The 23064-nt window shown below is 42.7% G+C and overlaps 1 protein-coding gene across 7 annotated transcripts in view; it reads left to right on the top strand.

Annotated features, from left to right (window-relative positions):
- ITPR1 (inositol 1,4,5-trisphosphate receptor type 1) overlaps nucleotides 1-23064 on the top strand; it is a 319423-nt gene that overhangs the window by 175682 nt on the left and 120677 nt on the right. For all 7 annotated transcript variants that reach the window (XM_070046603.1, XM_060308111.2, XM_060308109.2 and 4 more), the window contains 8 exons: nucleotides 798-998; nucleotides 2625-2876; nucleotides 5666-5791; nucleotides 7780-7908; nucleotides 13230-13350; nucleotides 15618-15802; nucleotides 19685-19833; nucleotides 20781-20892. In XM_070046603.1, coding sequence (XP_069902704.1) covers nucleotides 798-998; nucleotides 2625-2876; nucleotides 5666-5791; nucleotides 7780-7908; nucleotides 13230-13350; nucleotides 15618-15802; nucleotides 19685-19833; nucleotides 20781-20892 — 1275 coding nt within the window. The remainder of the gene's footprint in view (nucleotides 1-797; nucleotides 999-2624; nucleotides 2877-5665; nucleotides 5792-7779; nucleotides 7909-13229; nucleotides 13351-15617; nucleotides 15803-19684; nucleotides 19834-20780; nucleotides 20893-23064) is intronic.

Raw genomic sequence — 23064 nt, 5'->3', positions numbered from 1 at the left:
ATACAGAGTAGCTGTAATGTAGAATGTAAATTGGTAACATCTTTCAAAGCTGTTTGGAAGTATCTTCTGAAGCCAAACATATTTAAACTCTGCAACCCAACAGTTCGACTCTTGGGTATAAAGCCAGCAGAGACGCATACATTGTGTTTATCAGAAGACATTGAGAAGAATGTTCAGAGCGGCACTGTTCACTGTTCATTATTCGTTCACTATATGAATACTGTTCATTGTATTTGTCGTAAGAATTGTGTAACTACTTACTCTTAAAATTAGGTACTCCCACAGATGCCCATCAACAATAGAACAGATCAATACATTGTGGTATAGTCATGCAAAGGAATGTACATAGCGGTGACAAGAAACAAACTAGTAATACATGCAACAACGTGGATGACAACATGCAAAAGTAACGTTGAACAAAAGAAGCCAGGTAGAAGAGGATGCATGAGGTTCAAGAACAGGCAAAACAAATCTATGGTTGTGCAAGTCAAAATAGTGGTAAAAGTGGGGGGTGGGCCATAAAGGCAGCCTGTTTTATTTCTTGATCTGGCTGCTGATGGTCCCTCTGGAATTCATTCAGCAGAAAACTAATGATTAGTTTAGTGCCCTATGTGTTTATTGAAAAAGTTGAGTAAATAGGAAGATGGTACAGAAGCGAGCACGGAGAAAGGTGCTTTCACGGGGTTAAATGCCCCCCTCTCTGTGTTTGTCGTGGACTCTTCTTTTTCTCACTTGGTCCTCTGCTCTGGCCTTCCTTTGACCATGTGCCTGTGCCCCCGCCCTCACTCTTGTGCCAGATCCTGGAGGCGGTCACGATGCAGCACATCTTCATGAACAATTTCCAGCTGTGTAGTGAGATCAACGAGAGAGTCGTCCAGCACTTTGTTCACTGCATCGAGACTCACGGTCGAAACGTCCAGTACATCAAGTTCTTGCAGACGATCGTCAAGGCCGAAGGGAAATTCATCAAAAAGTGCCAGGACATGGTCATGGCTGAGGTGACAACTGTGGATTTCTATATATCTTCCTCTGGTGTTCTGTAGGAGCTTAAAAATGATTTAATTTTATCAGTATGAACTGGCACCCTGTCCAGGAGCCATAGGAAGGGACAGAAAGTAATTGTGTGTGTGTGTGTGTGTGTGTGTGTGTGTGTGTGTGTAAGTGTGTGTAATCATGTGTTTGTGAGCTTAAGCTATAGATACAGGCGAGAGTCTGATCTAGGATTTTGTAGCAATAATTCTGTTTATTTTAAGGATCATTGGCTTGGATTCTTCTGAGAGGGAAAAACACCCCCAGGAATACTGAACCAAAATAGAGTGGGTGGAGGTTAAGTGTGGGTAGAACCTTTTGAGCCAGAGCATCCCTTCTTGTAGATTATATGACTTTTTTAAAAAAAAATTATTCACCAAATTAATTAGCTGGAAAAATTGTTGCTTGATGATTCTCAAGGAGAAGCTGGTCAGTGGAATTGGGGCAAAGTCCCCCTTGGTTCTCTGTGGGACGTCTGTGTCCCATGTATGCTGTCTGGCCAGGAAGGTCCTCTGTCACTCCCGCAACTTTGGCGTCTGCATATGCTTGGTTTCATCCATCCTTCCACCTTTAAAAAAAAAAAAAAAGGAATCTCAAGTAAATCCACTTAACACTTGGGTTTATCATCTTATCTACATATATGATTTCAGTGAAAGGTGGTGTAGTGTCATTAAAAGTGTTGGCTCGACCTGGGATGCTAATGTTGGCTGTACCATGTCCCTGGCTGTGTGATTCGGGATGTGTCATTTGACTTCTCAAACACTCAGTGTGGGTTTCTGTAAATGAAGGCATGGCGGTATTCACTTGAGGAGCTGATAGGCGGGTTAAATCAGATAATGATGACAATAATAGCTACCGTTTATTGGAAGTCTGCTGTGCTACTCTAGTCGCTGTTGTAAGTAATCATGGTATCTGGCACATAATCAGAGTTCATAAAGATTAGTTATTATTAAGTAAATAATATTGACCATATTTATTTTGACTTCTGTGCCGGCCCTTTTTGGATCTTTTGTATTTCATGCAGTGGTGAAATTGATTAATTCTTAAGTAGAGTTATGAAAAGCCCCAGTCCCCGGGAGACAAGTTACGAATAGGAATGCCTTGACTCTTTGAGTGTTGAAAGGAAGGCGTATCTTAATTAGGATTGGATAATTTGTGATTGTGAAGAAATAAGGCAGCGTGTGAAAGAGTTCTAAGAAGAGTACTTATAAGGCATGAAAAGGAGATGGAAACATTTTTAAAAACAAAAATCATTGCCTAATGATTAGTTTGGAAATACAAGTGCAAGGTTGAAATCTACATTTTTACCAGATACCTGAATGCTGGTATGTAGACTTTCTCTTCCCCTGATAGTTTTTTAGGACTGTTGTGATATTTTTATATCTGTGAATGAAAATGATGCTGCTGAAGATTTGTAGTTGTTTAGTAATATAAATGAATGAAATCTAGGTGAGTTCAGTAGTACAGGTGCTACTGGTTTTGGAAGGTCAATGCTAACAGAACATCTCTTTCTTTGTGAATAGATTTGTTTGTTTAATGCTTCCCCCATCCCTGCAAACTTGTGCTATAAGCAAGTCTTGTTCTTTTGATTATAGCTGGTTAATTCAGGAGAGGATGTCCTCGTATTCTACAACGACAGAGCCTCTTTCCAGACTCTGATCCAGATGATGAGGTCGGAACGGGACCGGATGGATGAGAACAGCCCTCTCATGTACCACATCCACCTGGTCGAGCTCTTGGCCGTGTGCACAGAGGGCAAGAACGTCTACACGGAGATCAAGTGCAACTCCCTGCTCCCGCTGGATGACATTGTCCGCGTGGTGACCCACGAGGACTGCATCCCCGAGGTGAGCGACTCTATCCCCAGGATGGGTGGGCCCTGCTCATGTCTCTCCTCGTGGCGTGTGGGGCTGTGGCTGGATGGCAGTCTTCCACTGACCTAGGTGGGACCTCACAGTTTTGACACCGCAGCTCATTTTGTCGTGAGATTTGCATTGGCTGAAACAGCATCTTCTTGAGCATTGGTTTTGGGTGAGAGGAATGATGGGGGAGTAAATTTTTCCGTCTGTCTCCTTGAAGAAGAATGGGAAACTGCTGGAGGGCTTCAGCTCTGTGTAATGAATGATTCCACGTGTTGAGCAAAGAGCATTGACCTGAATGAACTTCTCAGAAATGAGAAGAACGGTGCATTGAGATACAGTTCATACCAATGTAAAACTTGACTCTGTTAAGTGTATTCTTTAAAACAAAAACTTGTATTGCAAAAATAATGAATGTCGACTATAAAATATTCAGGAACTACAGGTAACCAATAAGAAAATGAAAGTAATCTACCATTTCACTGCCCATAATAAATACCTCTTAGGTTTTTGAAGTAAATTCTTCCAGCTTTCTGTTTCCCTATTCATATACATTAGCTAGTAACAAAAAATGGATCATACAGTATATATTTTATCTTTGTATGTTTTGAAATATATACTTAGTTTATATTTTAAACTAAATATACATACATTTATATATATATAGCATATGTAGTATATATTAAATATATGCACTGTTTTTAGATTAATGTTTGGAAAAGTTAATACATTTAGAAAAATTCAAATAGCAAAGACCATAAAGGAGTAAACTATGAAAAATCTTTACCTGTTCCCCACACCCCTCAGAAAATTATGTATTAGGTTCTTGTGTATCCTTCCGGAGTTTTGCATAAAAACATTTATAAATATATATACTTTATTCTCCGCCCCCCCCCCTTTTAACACAAAAGGTGACATTCCAGGTACATTCTTTTTTCATATCAGTCCGTAAAGAGATTCTACATTCCTTTTTTATAGTTGTATAAAATTTCATTGTACAGATGTACCATAATTGTCTTCTATGAATGTTGAACCAGCTTATTATATAATGTGATAAGAAGAAGAAGGAAATAAAATACTACATTTTTCTCACAGTCTGGTTTATACAGTATATTATCAAATATTTGGATTCTCATATCCCTGATATATGGATGTGGTATTTCGATATAGTTGTACTTTGCGTTTCTCTTGTTATGCACAAGTGAGGTATAATAGCTTGCTTTTGCCCATGTTTGTTTGAAATACAACCTAAGTACAGAAGAGTACATAAACGTGACTTGTGCAATATAAGAATAATTACAAAGATAGCGGCTGTGTAACCACCACCCAGGTCAGGAAATGTGCCTCATTCCCCGCCTGTGTCCTTTTCCAGTCCCCAGGCTCCCCCAGAGGGCTCCCTCATGGAGGCATAGTTGTGACGTGGCTCTTATGTAGTTTTCTTTGTACATCCCTAAACAGTATAATTCAGTTTTGCCCACTTTTGAACTTCCTTTATGCACTATTTTGTGCCTTTTCCTGTTCCGCCGTGTGGTGTTAGGATTCATCCATCCTGAAATAACGCACCTGTATTCATTTCCTTTGCTTTGGAGCATTGCTCTGTGTCATTGTCCCACAATATGATTTTCTGTACGTCTGTTGATGCTCACTTGGGTTATTTTTGCTTTTTGGCTGTTAGGACCAGTGCGTGTGTCCTGGCCCACACGTGTACACATCTCTGCAGGGGGTATACTTAGAAGTGCTGGGTCATACAAGGTGCATTTCTTCCCTTTGACTCGGTAATGTGAAGTGGTTTCCAGCAGTTACTCCAGTGGCCACCCCTCCCCCAGAGTTCTTGTTGCTCCCAGACCCTGCCAACCCTTGCTGTTATCAGACCCTTTATTAGTATATATTTGTTTTCAATCTGGTGGGTGTATAGTGATATCTCATAGTGGTTTTAATTTCTATCCACTTGATTCCTAAATGAGATTCAATCCCTTTCCGTGTGTTGTTTTTGAGATTTGATATTCCTTTAAGTAAATAGCAGATCCGATTTTTTGCCTGTTTTTCCTTTGGCGTGGCCATCGTATATGCACAAATCTGTAGGAATTCTCTGTGGGGATATGCATTGCAAACAGCTTCTTCCAAATCGTGTCATTTAACTCTTGTAACAGTGCCATTTCATAGATATTCTTTTTTTTTTTCTTAGTTCCTTGATGAGGGATCGAACCCATGTCCCCTGCAGTGGAAGCACGGAGTGTTAACCACTGGACCCACCATGGGTGTCCCAGAAATTCTTAATTTTAATGTAGTGAAACGTGTCCATCTTCTCTTCTCTGATCAGTGTTTTTTGTTGCATTCTTTTTGTTTGTTTGTTTCTTGTGGTACGCGGGCCTCTCATTGTTGTGGCCTCTCCCGTTGCGGAGCACAGCCTCTGGACGCGCAGGCTCAGTGGCCGTGGCTCACGGGCCCAGCCGCTCCACGGCATGTGGGATCTTCCCAGACCGGGGTATGAACCCATGTCCCCTGCATCGGCAGGCGGACTCTCAACCACTGTGCCACCAGGGAAGCCCTTGTTCCATTCTTTACCTTGAGGTCATGAACATATTCTCTTCCAAAAGCTTTGTTTTTGAATTTTATAATAGTGAATTTTGAATATCAAAAAATCATAGAAGTTAAAGCGTGCTGGGGAAAATGGAATGACCATCATGGTCCATCCTTGTCACTATTAAAATGAGGGAACTAATCAATCCTGCATGTACTAAGTTGGTTTTTGAGAAAAGCCTGTTTCTCTCTTCCAGGTTAAAATTGCGTACATTAACTTCCTGAATCACTGCTATGTGGATACGGAGGTGGAAATGAAGGAGATTTATACCAGTAATCACATGTGGAAATTGTTTGAGAATTTCCTTGTGGACATATGCAGGGTAAGTCTTTCTGGAGCTAAGGAGGCAGGGTAAGGGGGTACGTGTGTGTCTGGGTCACCCTGTGCAGACATAAGGACGCAGTCATGTAATTTCACCTCGCTGATTTGTGGCACAAGGAGGCACCTGGCTCTCGTCTTTCCACATGTCTCGTTTCTCTTGACCCTTTTACTCCTAGCTGAGAATAGATTTTACTCGTCAAGCTTCAGGTAAGGTAGATTATTTCTGGTTTTCATCTCATCCTTTATGGGTTGATTTGTGAATGATAACCTGGGACATACTAAACTCAAATTTATAAACTTTTCGTTTCTTTGAGAATAAGTCTTTCCTCGAAGGACACCTTCCTGAGTGTGAGCGTTTATGATATCTCCTACAGTCTGGTGTCGAGCAAACTGCAAAGCATGTCACTTTCCGTCTATTGCTTTCCTGACCCAGCCTTTGGGGTGGGCTTCAGTACTCTTGGTTTGGTTTTGCGCTGAGCTTAATATTGGTTCTAAAGCTATGGGACTGCGACCTCACAAGGCGCTTTATGGATTTCATATGAGTTTTGTGGTGGTAGGGTTCGGGGGGAGGGCGCGTGGGGGGAAAGTAATTCAGTCCTTGAGAGAATGATTGTGAGATGAATACCAATTTCAGAAACGTTGTGATGCTAAAAAGAAAAAAAAAAGGTGCATTGGAGAACGCTAGAATGTGGTATTTTCTCCTGACTGTACAATTCCCAGTGTGAGACAAGGAGCCTGAAAGAACTTACTTTCCTTGTAACGAAGGACTATGTTTAATAATACCCTGGTGTTGGTGTCACAGATACATATATATATTGATGTATTATTTAAATATGTATATATTTTTATCTCAAATTCTTCCTAGTCTTTTAATCCCATAAATCTGGGGGTTCAGGCTTGAAATGGCAGGCCTGCTTTGCCCCTTTAGATCAGGACTCCGACAAGTTTTCTGTGAAGGTCCAGATGGTAATCATGTTTGGCTTTGTGGGCCATGCGGTCTCTGTCACAACTACAACTCTGCCCTGCTAGCATGAGAGCAGCCATAGCAGTCTGTAAACAGATGGGCATGGCTGGGTTCCAATAAAACTTTATTTATAAAAACAGCCAGTAGCCCTTAACTTGGCTGACCCCTGCCTTAAATTGTTCAAAAATGCTGTAAAATCTGTTGCCACCTTCATTCTCTGGATGTGTCCACAAACTGCTCATCACTGGGCTCAGAGCATGATAGCTAATAAAATTTGATTGTTTTACCCCTTACTTCATAATTTTTTATTATATACAATTTTATATCTCAAATTATAGGGCTAATGAATTTGGTAATAAGACTTGATTTAATAAAATGAATTTTTAAAACCTGTTCTTCTGTTGATAAATCTCTAATCTTATTCTACACAGCGAAATTATGTAGAGTCCAGGTGAAATCTGAAGTCTCTCTTCACCTGAAAACGTATACAGTTATCCTGAGTCACAGGCCACTATTTTCAACAGTACTGCATATCAGCAGAATTTTGATTGAATGGAAGAGTGTTCTAGGTTTGGAGAATATCATGCACAGTGGTCCTCAGTGGTAATATTTGATTCAGGATCTTAATTATATGCTTTAGGAAACTCTGGCCTAGAGAAGATGAATGGCTTAAACAGTTTACTTTTAGGGACAATGTAGACAATTGTAGTTATGATGCCTCTTACCACCTTTTGGGTTTTAGATTTGCCGCAAGTTGGTAGGAATTGGGAAGCGATGGCCTTGTAGGTCCCACACCAATTTTCATGTTCTGTGATGCCACACCATGATATCCAAGTTGATCTGTTTCTCTTCTTCCATGATTTATTTTTTTATCATTGCTGTCTCTTAAGGGGAGAAGTACTGACTTGCAGGCTTTTCCTTTTCCTTTGTTAAGGGTAATTAGCAGGAGTAGTCACAGATTTCTTAATTTTACAACTGGTGTGCAGGTTTTGGTATAATGTCTAAAGTGTCCATTTGTCCTCCAGGCCTGTAACAACACAAGTGACAGGAAGCATGCAGACTCAGTTTTGGAGAGGTATGTCACCGAGATTGTCATGAGCATCGTTACCACGTTCTTCAGCTCTCCCTTCTCAGACCAGAGTACGACTTTGCAGGTAGGAAATACAAATGTATTGATAGATGCAGGGTATTCACAATAGATATTTGGCAGCTGGAGCTGGTGCGGATTCGGGACTGAGCGGCTGTAGATGAGCCGCTCTGCAAAGCATTGCTGCAGATGCTTTTCTCTTTGTGAAGAGTGGTTTTTACAGGATCCCTTGGATAATCAAGTACCTGAGAATGATTTTCTGTACCAGATGGTTCTGCTGGTTGTTGATTTTCTCCTTAAAATGCCTTCTTCCCTCCCCCTCCCCTTTAATCTTGTTGATTCCTTACCTCCAATCTTAGAAAGAGAAGCAACTTTCAAATAAATGCTAGCGTGTTATTAACACTTTTTAAAAATATGTCTGGAAATCTCCATTTTAACTTGAAGTGTGTGCCTAGAGTTCACCAGAAGGGGTACGTGGCAGGTGGGAGTGAGAAGTCCTTTAGCCTTGACAGCAGGGCTGCCACGTTACACCAGCCCCAGCACGTGCTGCTCTCATGGAGTCCCCTGGAGTCGTGCAGTGCAGCAGCCCTGCATGCTGATTGTCAGTGTAGTTAGAGTTCCAAAGGATCTGGGAGGTGTTTTTATTATTCTTTTACTTGGAAAAATCGCTCTTCTTTTTAGAACTGACGTCTGGGTCCGTGGCTGTGGGAGTCTTGCTGCAGGTCTGTGTGTACAGCCTGCAGAATGAAAGCAAGACTTGGTCTCAGGTGGTCAGAAGAGCAAGAGTCACCATCCTTGTCATGCAAATAAATGGAGGCTGTCCTGGGGTTAATGGGTGGCCTAGGGTGGTTGGAGCGTAGACAAATAATCTTAAGGTAAATTCTCCAAGAGAAGAGTGATTCATGGTCAGTATAATATCACTGGTACATTTATTAGATATTGCTATATGCCATTACCTATATAAAGGAGTTCATATTAGCTTAGTACAGGTGGTATCATCCCCATTTTGCAGCTGAACAAAATGAGGCTCAGAGGATTTAATTACCATGCTCAGCCATGGTCACAACTACTAACTGGCAAAACCATGATTTCAACCCAGGCCTGTCTGACTCTGAAACTTGAATTACGGAATTTTTAGTAAGATATGTTTTCTTAGGGACTGTTGGTAACCCTCTATTTAATTGAGCTTCACTGCTAGCTTTTAGTTATCTCTAAAGCGGCGCTCCCCAACCTTTTTGGCACCAGGGACTGGTTTCGTGGAAGACAGTTTTTCCACAGAGTGGGGGGTTGGGATGGTTCAGGCGGTAATGGGAGTGACGGGGAGCCGCAGATGAAGCTTCGCTGGCTTGCCGCCGCTCACGTCCTGCCGTGCGGCCCTGTGCCTGACAGGCCGTGGACAGGTACCGGTCTGTGGCCCGGGGGTTGGGGACCCCTGCTCTAAAGTATCATAAAGTTAGAATGCGACTTTTAGAATATCTGTACATAGTTTTTGTGTAACTGGGCGACAGGAACTTGTTAGATCCCAAGCACATGAGCTGCTGGAGGCCAGAACGTGCTCCTTACCAAGTGCTGTTCTACAGAGCCAGCTGCTTTGGTTCGTCAGGTTGGACTTGCATAGCGGCCATTGCTATGGCAATACCCATTCTCCTAGAGACGGTGAAACAGTATTGCAAAACCAAATGTCAAAGTAAACCAGTCAAATTAATTTAATGGAAACCATTAAACAGGAATTTGTATTTTTGGTTTTTCATCTTGGTCCCCCTGCTGTCTCCTTCCACTGCCTTGCTCTGAAACCAGTTTTAAGCCAATTGACAGGCAGGAGTGGTCAGAGAAATAAATCTTCAACATAAATGTTATGTAAGTCCCTAGCAAGGCCCAGGTTGTCTAAGCATATTTTTTGTTTGTTTGTTTGTTTTTTGTTTTGTTTTTGTTTTTTGGTACACGGGCCTCTCACCGTTGTGGCCTCTCCCGTTGTGGAGCACAGGCTCCGGACGCGCAGACTCAGCGGCCATGGCTCACGGGCCCAGCCGCTCCGCGGCATGTGGGATCTTCCCGGACCGGGGCACGAACCCGCGTCCCCTGCATCGGCAGGCGGACTCTCAACCACTGCTCCACCAGGGAAGCGCTTGTCTAAGCGTATTTAAAATACAAAGTCCAAGCTGGATTTCTAGAATATTTATTTTCAAGGAATACTATTTTTGAAGCTGTCCTAACATGTCTTACTTTATCTGTTGAAAAGCCTATGTCTTGCTCCCCAGGTAGATTTGTACCTTCGTCCTTCCCTCCTTCCTGGTTTTGTTTCCTTCCTTCCCTTCTTTTAACCCACATTTGTGAGGGAGGAAAATGGTGGCCTGGGATTGGGCTGTGCTGCATTTAAGGTGCCAGTGGAATGTCCGTGAGGCAGCTGGAAATGTGGGATCCGGGAGCAGCAACAGAACTTTGGAGGCTTTTATAGCAGGTCAGAGCTGGGTTCCAATCCTCACTCCACCCCTTCCCAGCTCTGTGAACTTGGGTAGATGTTGAAACTTCAGAACCCCATTTCTTACTATAACAGGGTTATAGTGTCAACCCTGCAGATTATTGTGAGAATTAGAGTTAATGTTTATGAAAATATAGCATAGTGCCTGGTACACAGTAGGTGCCTAATAATTGGCAGCTTGTACTGTGTGCTGCTAGACGGCAAGCTACAGTGGGGAGGGCAGAGAGGTGTCTCAGATACTGTTCTATCTCGAGCACTGTGCCTGGCCCCTGGTACATGTTCATTTGTTGAGTGAGTTAAATGAATCAGGGAGACTCAGGAGAGGGAAGTGGTAAAGTCCATATATAGACATTGGCTAGTTCAAGTCTCAGCTGGGAAAATGAAGGGGTTGACTAGAAGGGACCTGGGCAGAGCACAGATAATTAAGGACAGTTTGTTAAAGAGACCAGAGGAAGATCAAGGGGTTATCTTACAGTCAGAATGGGATTCACGAGCAACGCAGAGCCTTAAGAACTAAGCAGGGAAGAATCTCAGGAAGAAGGTGATGGGCAGCCATGTTCATTAGCCCAAGAGGTCGCGTGAGCTGATGCCCCCAGGTTGTCCATTAAAATGGATAATTAAGAAGCAGCTCCTCTGGCCGATTTATTCGTCTTTTGTTTATTCAGAGGCCAGATGGGAATAGAGCAGATGCTCAATAAATATTGGTTCAATTGAATTCATTTAGTCGAAGGATTCGTTTTCTTTGAGTTAGGCCATTGAGTTCCCATCCCAACTCCACGCACATTAGCCAATAGGGTGGGTGCTGATACCACTGCTTACTTCATGGGGTCAGGGGTTGGTCAGATGAGGTGTGTGTAAAGCACTCAGCACAGGGACAGGCAGGGAAGAAGTGTTCTCAATACATAGCTGCTCTCAGTGGACCCATTGGGCTCAGGAGCTCAGTATCAGGGCTTCTCAGCCAATTTCTCAGGCTTCCTGTGTTCCTGTCCTCTATTAGTAACACAGATGACTGTCTTGGTGGGCTGTGAGGTGCAGAACAGAAAGTACTCCCTCAAGAAAGTAATGAGATTCTGGTTTGTAGGTGAACTTAGTAGAAAGAGCACAGATTTGGGGCATCAGAGAGCCCTGAAGATGACTCACTGCTTGGCCATCACTTCGTTCTTTTGGATGCTTTATTTTAACCTTTCTGAGCTTTTGTTTTTCATTTGTGTTATTAAGGTAACTCCTCTGTCATAGGATACTTACCAAGGCCCCAGTGAGCTCTTAAGTGAAGTGTGTGGTACTTAATAAGTGAAAGTTATCTGAACGGTGTTTATAGAGGAGGTTCTGAATTTTTATTAACCTGTTTTATTTTTTAAAATTTTAATTGAAATATAGTTGATTTACAGTGTTGTGTTAGTTGCAGGTGTACAGCAGAGTGATTCAGTTCTACACACACACACACACACACACACACGTATTCTTTTTAAAGTTCTTTTCCATTATAGGTTATTACAAGATACTGAGTATAGTTGCCTCTACTATACAGTAGGTCCTTGTTGGTTATCTACTTTACATATAGTAGTGTGTATAGTTTATTCCCAAACTCCTAATTTATCCCTCCCCACTTTCCTCTTTGGTAACCGTAAGTTTGTTTCTATGTCTGTGAGTCTATTTCTGTTTTGTAAATAAGTTCATTTGTATCATTTTTTTTAGATTCCACATAAAAGTGATATCATAACCTGTTTTAATTTCTTACAATAAATTTCCTTTCCCCTAGCACTTTTCAATTGTTGTTCTTTTATCTAAGAAACTTCTCTAGAGTTTTTTCTGTACTTTTTTTCGTTGCTGTATTAACTCCTCCTGTTTTTCGGAAGGGATCTGCAAGTACTTTCTCCTAAAAATTAAAGACCAGTGGAGTAGCTTACCATACACAGTGACCTTTGCCTTGCAGGTCTAATGCTACTCTGGTCCAGGTAGCTTTGGATGAAGGCCAAAATTATAATTTGCAAATGCACTTAGGAAGTCAATGTCAAATTGATTAAGTCGTAGTTTGAGTTCCTTTATTTTAAAATGAGTACAAATTTATACCATCATAGAGAGGAATAAATCCTACTCTGTAGTTAACTTGCAAGTACTGATCTGTAGTAAATGAACACTTGTGAAGAGTAACCATGAGAACTAGCTTCTCCTTATGTCATTGAAGACACGGCCAGAAATAAAGAAGTAAGGAGCATTCTAGGTGAGATTCACTAACCAGTTTGTTTATGCTGATTAAAACTATAGGTTCTATGGCTTCCCTGGTGGCACAGTGGTTGAGAGTCCGCCTGCCGATGCAGGGGATGCGGGTTCGTGCCCTGGTCTGGGAAGATCCCACATGCCGCGGAGCGGCTGGGCCCGTGAGCCAAGGCCGCTGAGCCTGCATGTCCGGAGCCTGTGCTCTGCAACGGGAGAGGCCACAACAGTAAGAGGCCCGCGTACCGCAAAAAAAAAAAAAAAGTATATATATATAGGTTCTACTCATGGAATATAACATCTGGAAACAACTTTGGGGGTTCATTGGCCTCAATCCCTGTATTTTATATATTGCACGAAGTTAAAGCTCAGAGAACTAAAGTGATTTGCCTACAGTCACACAGCCAGTTGGTAGCTAGACAAGAATACCTGTTTTCAGGCTGTGATATTCTGCTTCGCCTTCTGGTGGTCAGACTTAGCATGAAGTTTGTGCATTGCCTTAAAATGCTTCTGACTTTTTCTCCCTTGGCCAGGCCACTTCTGGAATCCAGCTCATCACTGGTCACCCCTTCCCACTCTTGCATAAGGGTCCATGAACCCGTGGTTCAAGGCAGTGTCTGTTTCTGACCAGCGTATCAATCGGTCACAAATAAAAGTCTTCACGTCGCCTTCCTCTTGGCTTCTCTTTCTTGCAGACTCGCCAGCCCGTCTTTGTGCAGCTGCTGCAAGGTGTGTTCAGGGTTTACCACTGCAACTGGCTCATGCCGAGCCAGAAGGCCTCAGTGGAGAGCTGCATTCGGGTGCTCTCTGATGTAGGTAAGACACCAACTCAGGTTGGATTTAACATGATGAATATGCGTTGCCCAGTGGTAATAAAGGCCACCTTGGATGGAGCAGTGGCTATAAAGCTCTGTGAGGCTTCCGCACCCGGGAGGCTGCACAGCCAGAACTGGAACTGAGATCTTCTTGATTCTTAAACCTCCTTTTCATCTTTCCAAGCCAGCACCTGCCAAAGTCCAGAGCCAGCAAGTCCCAAAGAAAGATAGGCTTTGAAAAACAAGATTCCACGGTTAAATGTTAGGCAACTCTTGGCAAGTCACAGAGCTCAAGTTTATTCAAGGCCCTGGGAAGCCCCTTGTTCAAGAAAGTGATTTGTTTAATCCGGTAAACATATTTGACCACATGGAAACTTTTTTTCGTGCAAAGCACATGTCCAATCCTGTGGAACGCCCTTTCTCAGAAATGGCGCACTGCTCCCTTCTGCCTCTTGATGATAAATGCTTCTCCTTCCCCTCCCCGCAACCTTGTATCACCTCTCCTAGGCAGCTTTGAAAGGAAGTTACAACCATTACTGCTCCCTTCACCCGGAGCTTGTCAGGCTCTGTTGCTTTGCCCTGTTCCACCCCCTCCCCATACATGCTATGCAATGCAAAGGGATAATCTTCCTGCCTAAATTGAGAAGGGTTGTCTGTCTCTAGTAGCTGTTAAGATCTCTGCAGACACCAGAAAAGACAAGCGGGGCTCTTAGCACTGTTGAGTAGCTGTCCAGCAAGTATAGATTGTGTTTACTAGGGCTCATTGCCCGATTTCAGTCGTCCCTGCCTGGTTTCCTTTATACTCATATGGAAGGTATTCGTGTCTTTTTTATTATTTACGTGGTACTATTTCACAGAAAGAGATTAGGCTTTTGAAAGTGTGTACGTAACAGATTATAGGTTCGTGGTGTGATATCTCTCAAATAGGGTTCTGAGATGGGCTCCCCAGATAGCCCTAAATTCTGCCCATGTATGATCCTGCAACTTAAGGTTGTTGGTTAAAACTTGGGCAGATCTCTGAGTTCCTAGCCCAGTAATCATCAGAGAGAGGAAATGTTTTCATAGTCTTGGCCGTGATGAGGAAAGGCAAGGAGGGCTGGTATTTGTGAAACAGCAGAGCATGAAAACTGTACAACCCATTAACCCCAGCACTTTTTTTGCTTCTACTGGTATGAAGTTTTGAAGAGAAGGAACAGTTGTCTTAGTTTTTTCCATGTTGTTGGATTTCGCGTATGGAAAAAAGGATTGTTCGTCTAGTTATTTTCCTTTCTTAACTGTTTTATTTTGCAGTCATTTTAGATTTATAAGAAAGTGGCCAAGATGACACAAGAGTTCCCATATATCCCTCACCCAGTTTCCCCCGCTGTCAACATCTTCCATTACCAGCTACGTTTGTCAAAACTAAGAAGCTGACATTGGCCTATTGCTATGAACTAAACTTCCAGACTTGATTTGGTTTTCACCACTTTTTTCCACTATTGTCCTTTTTCTGCTCCAGGATTCAGTGTAGGCTGGTACATTGCATTTAGTTGTCATGCCTCCCCAGTCTCCTGTGGTCTGTGACAGTTTCTCAGACCTTCCTTATTTTCTGTGACCTTGACAGTCTTGAGATGTCCTAGTCAGGTGTCTGTAGAATGTCCCCCATTGTGGTTTTTTTTCTTGCTCATCGGGTTACTTTTTTTTTTTTTTTTAACATCTTTATTGCAGTATACCCCACTGTGGATTTGACTAATGTTTTTCTCATGATGGGACTGGAATTGTCCTTTTTTGAAGGAAGTAAAAAAAAAAAAAATACAAGAGCCTATATGGAAAGACTAGCTTTATGTCATTGTAAATATTATCTTTTGTACTATGTTTGGCTTGAAACAGCATTTTGTAGATTGTTGAAAGGATACCAAACTGGAGGATTTTTAGAAAAGCAGTTTACTGGCCAACTGAGTTCCCTGTCTTGATAATTCTTAAAGTGTATGAACACATCTGAGACCCTAAGAAGCTATTCATTGTGGAAGCCCCTTGAACTTTGACTTTGAGTTACTTGAACTGTATGACCTTGGAGCATTATAAATTCTCTCAGAGCTGCTGCCCCTCAGAATTCACATTGGAAAACCCGACCTAACAGATTATGAAGTTCAGTTGAGCTACTCCATGTCCACACTCATGTTACAGGCGTGGAAACATCTGCCTGCTGGATGGTGGGGGGGAGTTGTCTGTCTCTAGGGTGTCTCCCATCAAAATTGTAGGCTCACGAGTCCCCTTTCTCCTGTACAGCCAAGAGCCGGGCCATTGCCATCCCTGTGGACCTGGACAGCCAGGTCAACAACCTCTTCCTCAAGTCCCACAACATCGTGCAGAAAACTGCCATGAACTGGCGGCTGACGGCCCGCAATGCAGCTCGCAGAGACTCCGTCCTGGCAGCTTCCAGAGACTACCGGAACATCATCGAGCGATTGCAGGTAATTCCTGGTGCTGACAGAAGCGACCCTTAACCTGGCCTGAGACGGTTCCCCACACAGAAGTGCTTCCTGAAGCCAGAGAAAATCCAGGGTTGGCCACAGTATGGTGAGTGGACAGTCAAATGCAATGATGTTTGTGGGGCTAGGAGTGCAGAGCTACTTGGGACCAGAAAAGCTCCTGACAAAGTCATGGTCTTTAGAGGTTATTCATTGATTTACAGATCTCTTTATGAAGAAGTCCCTCCTCTCTTATTAGGAAGGAGTACATCAGTGTTAGAAGAAGATGCTTAGAATAAGGGCATAACAGCTCCTTTTTGTTCATCACCTTGGGATTTTAGCCTCTTGAATTAGTAGGTAAACAAGTGTAATCATGACTTGAGAGAGGAGTTTTATATCAAAATGAGCGAAATGAAAATAAAAGTGTTATTAAATTCTAGCTAGGATATACTTTTTTTTTTTCTTAGTACCTATGAAGAAATGTGCTCTCCCTTTGTTGAAAGGGAGAGTAGTGAGAATTAGATGATGTTAAACACTTAAACATCTTAATATTAACATCTTCCTTTGAACAAGCACCCCAGGTGATTTTCTCACAGATGGTACCTGGACCACAGTTGGAGAATCACAGATCCTTCAGATGAGCTCAGTGCAATGGTGCAGTCGTGAAGAGCGTGGTCTCAGGACAGTGCCTGGGTTCAAATTGTGGCTCTGCTGCTTAGAAGTGCATAACCTTGGGAAAGTTACTTAACTTCTCCAGTTTCCTAACTTGTAAAATAGTATAATAGTAACGCCTACGTCACAGGGTTGATATGAAGATTAAGAGAGTCAAGATGTTGCGGTTATCTTTGCCTGCCTAACAAAGGACAACAGCAATTGTTTTATGCTCTTTTAGTGTTGGAGGTTACTGGGCTCAGTGAGGTGTTTCTTCCTTGAGTCCTTTCATGCAGTTGCAATCAGATGGTGGTTCTGTTTGGACGCATCTTGAAATCTCTCTCACTCACATGTTTGACAGTTGATACTGATTGTCAGCTGGGACCTCAGCTGTCACCTAAAATATCTACACATTGTCTCCCCATGTGGTCTGGGCTTCCTCACAACATGGCAGCTGGGTCCCAAAATAAGTCTCTCTTGAGAGAGATAAGTAAAAGCTGTTTTGCCTTAATGACCTGGCTTCAGAAATCACATAGCACCCCTTCTGTCATATTCTCTTGGTCAAGGCAGTGACATATGTCCATTTAGGTTCAAGGGGAGAGGACATGGACCCCCATGTGATGGAAGGGATGTCAGTGACTCATTGTAAGAAGAGCGTGCAAGATAGTTTATACTGTGATGGCCATCTTTGGAAAATACAATACACATAAAGCACACAGAACAGAGCCTGGCATGTAGTGAGCACTTGATCAGTGAGCTGCTCTTCTAATTATTATTACTATTATTATTGTTATGACTGTAATAATTATTATCATTTGGTGAAGTAAATGAACCTCTGAAGGTTACATAAGTTACCTAAAGACGAATGAGTTCACTGTTTCATTCATCAACCCCAGCCTAGGCACGGGGGATACAATGACCAAAACCAGAAGTAACCTTAACCCTCGTAGACTCTCAAGTGTTGGAAGGGAGACAAACATTAATCAACTAATCACACAGATAAAAGTAAAATGGCAGGAGGGGCAAACACTGCAGAGGAATGTGTAGTGCTACGAAAGGCACTGATGAGGACGTTAATCTTGCCTGGAACTGGGGCTGGTGGTCAAGGAAGGCATTGCTGAGGAAGTAGCATTGGAACCGAGACCAGGAAACCGTAGGACTTACTTAAAGAATGGAGTGGAAGGGAAGGAGAGAGCATGTGTGTACAAAGACCGCAGGAAGGTTAGTGTGGCCAGAACCCATGGAGCTGGGGAGGTGGGCAGCGCTTCGCAGGTCAAGGGAAGAATTTCAGCCTTGTTGTGACAGAACCGCTTCTTAAACAAAGGTAATTTGGTTCCTCATGGAGTGCTTCCCGACCCCACTCTGTTTTAGAAAGAGGAAAGTTATTGTACTGTAGACTCATAACTGTATGAACACACCGTATTTTCTCCTGCTCAAACTAAATCAATTATCTGTGGCTGCAGAAACATACCAGGGCTCTTCTTAGATCTATTATGCATACTCTTGGGGAATAGAATAAAATACATACGTTTAGGTAGTGCTTGTTTTAAAGACTTGGCCAGTGGCTAAAGGGATCCTCGTTATCTAATGAATTATTGTCTGTCTGAGTCCCTGGAGTTACGAGATTGCCCAGAACAGCAGAAGTTGTCATAATGTGAGAACATTAAGTTGCAAAGGACGCGCTTATATAATTAACCCCCATTCAGACATACCCCCTCACTTAACACTAGCATCTCCCTCTGCCCATCGCTTCTCCATCCTTGTTTGTTGGTCTTTCCCTGATTGCCGAATGTTACACATTTGACAATACAATGCAAATCAATTGCAATGTGAAGTTCAAACCTGGCAAAAGATGCAAGATTTCATGAACACGATGCCGAAGAACTCCTTCAATCTCAAGCAGATGCTGGAGGCAAGTAACATTTTGCCAGAGTTAGGACCGGTAACTCTTGAAGAAGGGGAGATTGGGTGCTTTCTAAGAGGAAACTGGTAGGGAAACTGACAAAACCCTGAGAGAATTTTGCCAAAGCGGCCCTCTTTTTGACAGCGGTGTGCAAGTCACTCTGAATTAAGGGATGGGGCAATGTACTCGTACAAACTTGTTGGGAAAATTGTCCCCCCGCCTCCCCGCAAGAAATAGTTTGATTCATTCACGCATTCTTTAATGCATCCTAAATATTATTGCGTGATTACAGATTTTGTTAAATCTAAGATTAAGTAAACTTGTATTGACAAGTTTTAGTTTTAGTTTCTGGATCACCAGAAATTGGGTGGTCTGGATCACCCAATTCTTTATGAATTTTCGGCCTATGAAATTTGGGTCCCCAGTTGAGACGAATGCAATGAAAGTGGCCCTTTCCATGCAGATCTCCTTGGTTAACGGCTCCTCCTTATCCAGTAGGCTGCGTTCTGTTCTTCTTAGCCAGCACGCCGATGCCTTGGTTCTGAGTTAGCAAGCCAGACAGCAGACTTGAGCATCTTTTGAAGATAATTTCTCATCTGTTTTCTGCCATTTGCCTTTATACGGTGTTTGTTGTGTTGGTTTTGCTGCTCTTTCAACTTCTCTCTGTTTTCCTTTCCTACAGCTATGTGTTTTGCATTTGAAGACCATCATGCTCTCAGGGTACATGTATTTAGCATGTTGATACAGCATGTTCATTCATTTGTGTTCTCATTTTTATATGACTTTTTATTATGTGAATAATTCATGCTCATTGGAAGTAATTTGACAATACTCACAAGAACCGATACATAGAAGAAAACTAGACTCACCCATAGTTCCGCCACCCAGAGAAAACCACTAATGATGTTTTAATAATGTTTGCTGCATATCCTTGAGATATTAATGTTGTTTATAAGAAGCGGATCATATAGTCCATACTATTGTTTGACCATTTTTTGCACTCATATTGTAGACACCTTTCCATGTTGTCAAACGTCCTTTTTGCATCATATTTTAAAATATGTGGAATGATCCCTTAAGTAGCATAAGGGCCATCTCACAGGGTGGGTGGGAATGATGACTTGTTATCACTTTGTTTTCTGTGTCAGGGCCTAATGCTTCAGGTAACCGTTGGGCAATGTCTAATAATTTGAGGCAAATACCAGACGGTGCTAAGGTTAGTCTAACCCAGTCTCGTCTGTGGTCATGCTTTAGGTCAGAAATGAATGTTCTCACCCTCCTGCAGTCAGCTGTGGCCCAAGCTGCTCACCAAGGCTGTGCTTCCATTCCAGGACATCGTCTCTGCCCTGGAGGACCGTCTCAGGCCACTGGTGCAGGCCGAGTTATCTGTGCTGGTGGACGTCCTCCACAGGCCTGAGCTGCTCTTCCCGGAGAACACAGATGCCAGAAGAAAGTGTGAAAGCGGTGGCTTCATTTGCAAGTAAGCAGCCCCTTTCTCTGCGGAGCTCAGGGGCAGAATCCCACTGGCCAGACACAGCACTGGTTCCTGAAGAAGGAGGGGCTGGCCTGAGTTTTGACTTTGATGAGTACAAGGTCCCGTGCTAGGGATCTGTTCTGACCTTCCCAAAGTAAGTGTGTAGGTTCAGTCCTACTTACTGACACTTGTTTTGGTGAAAATTTCTCCTTTGAACTGCATGCCCATTTGTTCATCTCCATTCAACACGTGTGGATAAGGTGCCCACCATGAGCTGCCGTACAGACTCAACAAGCCATGGCCTTTGTGCCCTCAAAAAGCTCTCACCTACCAGGGCCTCACAGTCTTTTCCTAACAGCTTTGTAGTTGGTTAGTTTGTGCCTTGGGGCAAAATCTAGAAGAAGCGATTGGTTCCGTCACCAGAAATCTCCATCTGATTTTCACCCTAAGTTTGGTTGGTTGTTTAGCTTGAGCATGGGCTCTGCCTGAGTTTCTTATTTTTCTGGGCCCCTCAAAGAATAAGACTGGATCAAGAGAACAGTGTGTTTGCTGCAACCATCGTACTCCTGAGGTTTTTTTACACCCCTGGCATATTTTAGCCACATTACTGACAATCCTCAGTGGATAAATAGCTGCACTTCCTAAATGAGCTGGTTTGAGGGAGCCCCTGTCTCTGTTCTCCATCCTCTATCTCATTTCTCCACTATGTGGGGCCGACCCGTGGCCAGGGAGCCTGTTTGCTGTTACCGACCAGCAGGTGTCACTATTGAGACACCAACGGGCTGTTCTTAGTGCAGCGAAGGCCTGGAAGCCTGTTTAACCTGGGAGCCCTTGGTAAATATTTGTTCATTAAATGACTAGTTACAATAAGTTGATTGTCAAGTGTGTTTTTTTTTTTCTTAAATTCAAAGATCGTTTCAGGACTGTAATCCGTGGTTTTCCCCTCCATTCAGGTTAATAAAGCACACTAAACAGCTGCTAGAGGAGAATGAGGAGAAACTCTGCATTAAGGTCCTACAGACCCTCCGAGAAATGATGACCAAAGATAGAGGCTATGGAGAAAAGGTACTGCATTTTATTTTCATGTTAAAACTAGGTTTTGCTATTAAATTGAAGTGGAGTGGGAGCGGTTAGAAATCCACCTTAGTTCAGGCATATTCACTGAGGGGGTTAATTTTTTTTTTTTTTTTTTTAAAGCTATTTATCCTGCCCTGAAGGTAGCTAAATCATACGACTGTCTCCTTAAAGCCATATATACGTAGTTGTCTCTTACAGGCTGCTTGCCATACAATCTATAATCAGAAAAACAGCAACAGCAAGATTTTCCATATGTTTAAATTCCCAATGAGAATGCAAATGCCTCTTGTGTATCAAGGTGTGTGTTCCTGAACTTTGGGTTCCAGCTAAGCATACCTGTGGGTTTACTTGCTTCTTTCTGGTGAGATGTTACACAATCCTTCCAGTGTATGAAGAAACTGCCTCCAGTTCTAACTGGAATGAAGACGGACAAACATGTCACCTTTTCTAGTTGAGATTGGGAAATGGACCATCCCTAGGACATGAGACTTCTTAGCACATGCAGTGAGCAATGATGTACAGAGAACAGCCCTCACACCCCCGATTTTGGTCCAAGTGGGGTAAAAAGAGCCCCATTGCTCTTCCTTTCTGCCCCCAGCAAAAAAGCATGGGCCTGAGTTTAAATCTCACCAGTCTTCATCTGAAGGTAATAATGTTCATTGTCTTCAAGCCACTTCTGTCAGCATTTTCCTAGCATGTAAATGTGCTGATATCACTGACTTGTCAAATACACAGTAACTCATTCATCTCTGTGAAGAAGCCTTGGTAATTAAATCACAGTCGTCCTCATCAAAAGGGATGGTGACAGCCAGATTTTTGCAAGTGTAAAAGTGTGTCAGAATCTTGCTTTCTAACCTAAGCAACATCTGTCATTAATATTAGAGCAATTTAATGTGTGAAAGGTATGCAGTCCTTTTTGTGGTATACATTTCTCCACTGCCCCCAAACCCAAGGCTTTTAAACGTCACTCTAAATTTGTACAATGTATAAATTAAAACTGGAATAAGTGTCGCTTAATTAGAAAATAAGTGTTTATAACTCAGGAGGAATTTTGTGTAGGAAACTTGCCAGAAAAGAGTTTATAAATATAAAAGCAAAGAACACTGGTACAAGTGGGAAGTAATGAGAAGACCAGTCCGTACAACACCTGTGTAGACAGCTAGGTAGGTCTTGCACTAAAACAAGGCGGGGGGTGGGCAGTAATAGAGAATACACGTAGCAAATAAGTAAGTAATAACCATTTATTCCACAAGATGTTTATTTTTCTTAAGGTGAGATTTAAGAAATGTTTTAAAAATATGACTCTAGTTATAGAAATTCACTCTCCATAATACAATAAAATCCACCAAAGGGACCTTAACCAGCTGTGAATATATTAGCACCTCTGGGGCAGAGAACTTGATTTTAAAATGTGGAGACCACAATTTTCTCTTCTTGAGAATATCTGTTTCTTTCTATACCCAAGGTACTTAAGGTAAACTCTGTGTCTCAGCTCCAGTGAATTTTTCAAGTTGTGATTATACTCTTATTTCTCTGAAGTTTTTTTTTTATAACATGGAAAGTAGAAGTACTAGGAGTTGGTCGAGTGTTTGCTGCCGAATAGAAAAGTACACCGGGGTCTTTGGGGCCGTGTAGAGGTGTGCTTCCCTGCTCCCTTTCACTACCCAGTAGTGCCAACAGGGAGAACACCGTCAGGGCCTCCGGGAGACAGCAGACCTGAGATGTTGTACCACTGCCTGTGAGAAAGCTCATGGAGAGTGACGGAGCCAGGGCTTCAAGAGGGCAGCAGATGGAGGTCACTATCAAAGAGTTATCAGAGTTGAGAAGAGGTTCTTAGGCTGTAGCTCAAATCCCTTTTCAGCTGGTGAAGAAATGAGTCATACCCTAGCAGATAGAGGCTGGGAGGCAGGATGACATTTCTCTCCAGTCTGATTGGAGCTGTCGTCCCCCTTGTTGAGAGTGAAAGTACTATAAGCAAGTATGGGAAATGCTCTACCACCAAGGAAGACCTTCTGGAAACCCGTGCTAGTCAGCAGCTCCTGACCGGCAGCACGTGTGTGCCAAGCTTCTGGCCCCAGGCTCCGACTGCTGGAAAAGGCTCCTTAACCATTCGCTTTAAAAGGGGGTGGAGGCTGTTAAACGATTTCTGTTTCTTCCAGT

Source organism: Globicephala melas, chromosome 11 (genome assembly GCF_963455315.2).
Source record: "Globicephala melas chromosome 11, mGloMel1.2, whole genome shotgun sequence".
Lineage (NCBI taxonomy): Eukaryota > Metazoa > Chordata > Mammalia > Artiodactyla > Delphinidae > Globicephala > Globicephala melas.
Note: the sequence above shows the minus strand (reverse complement) of the source record. Positions and strands in the feature narration are given on the sequence as shown.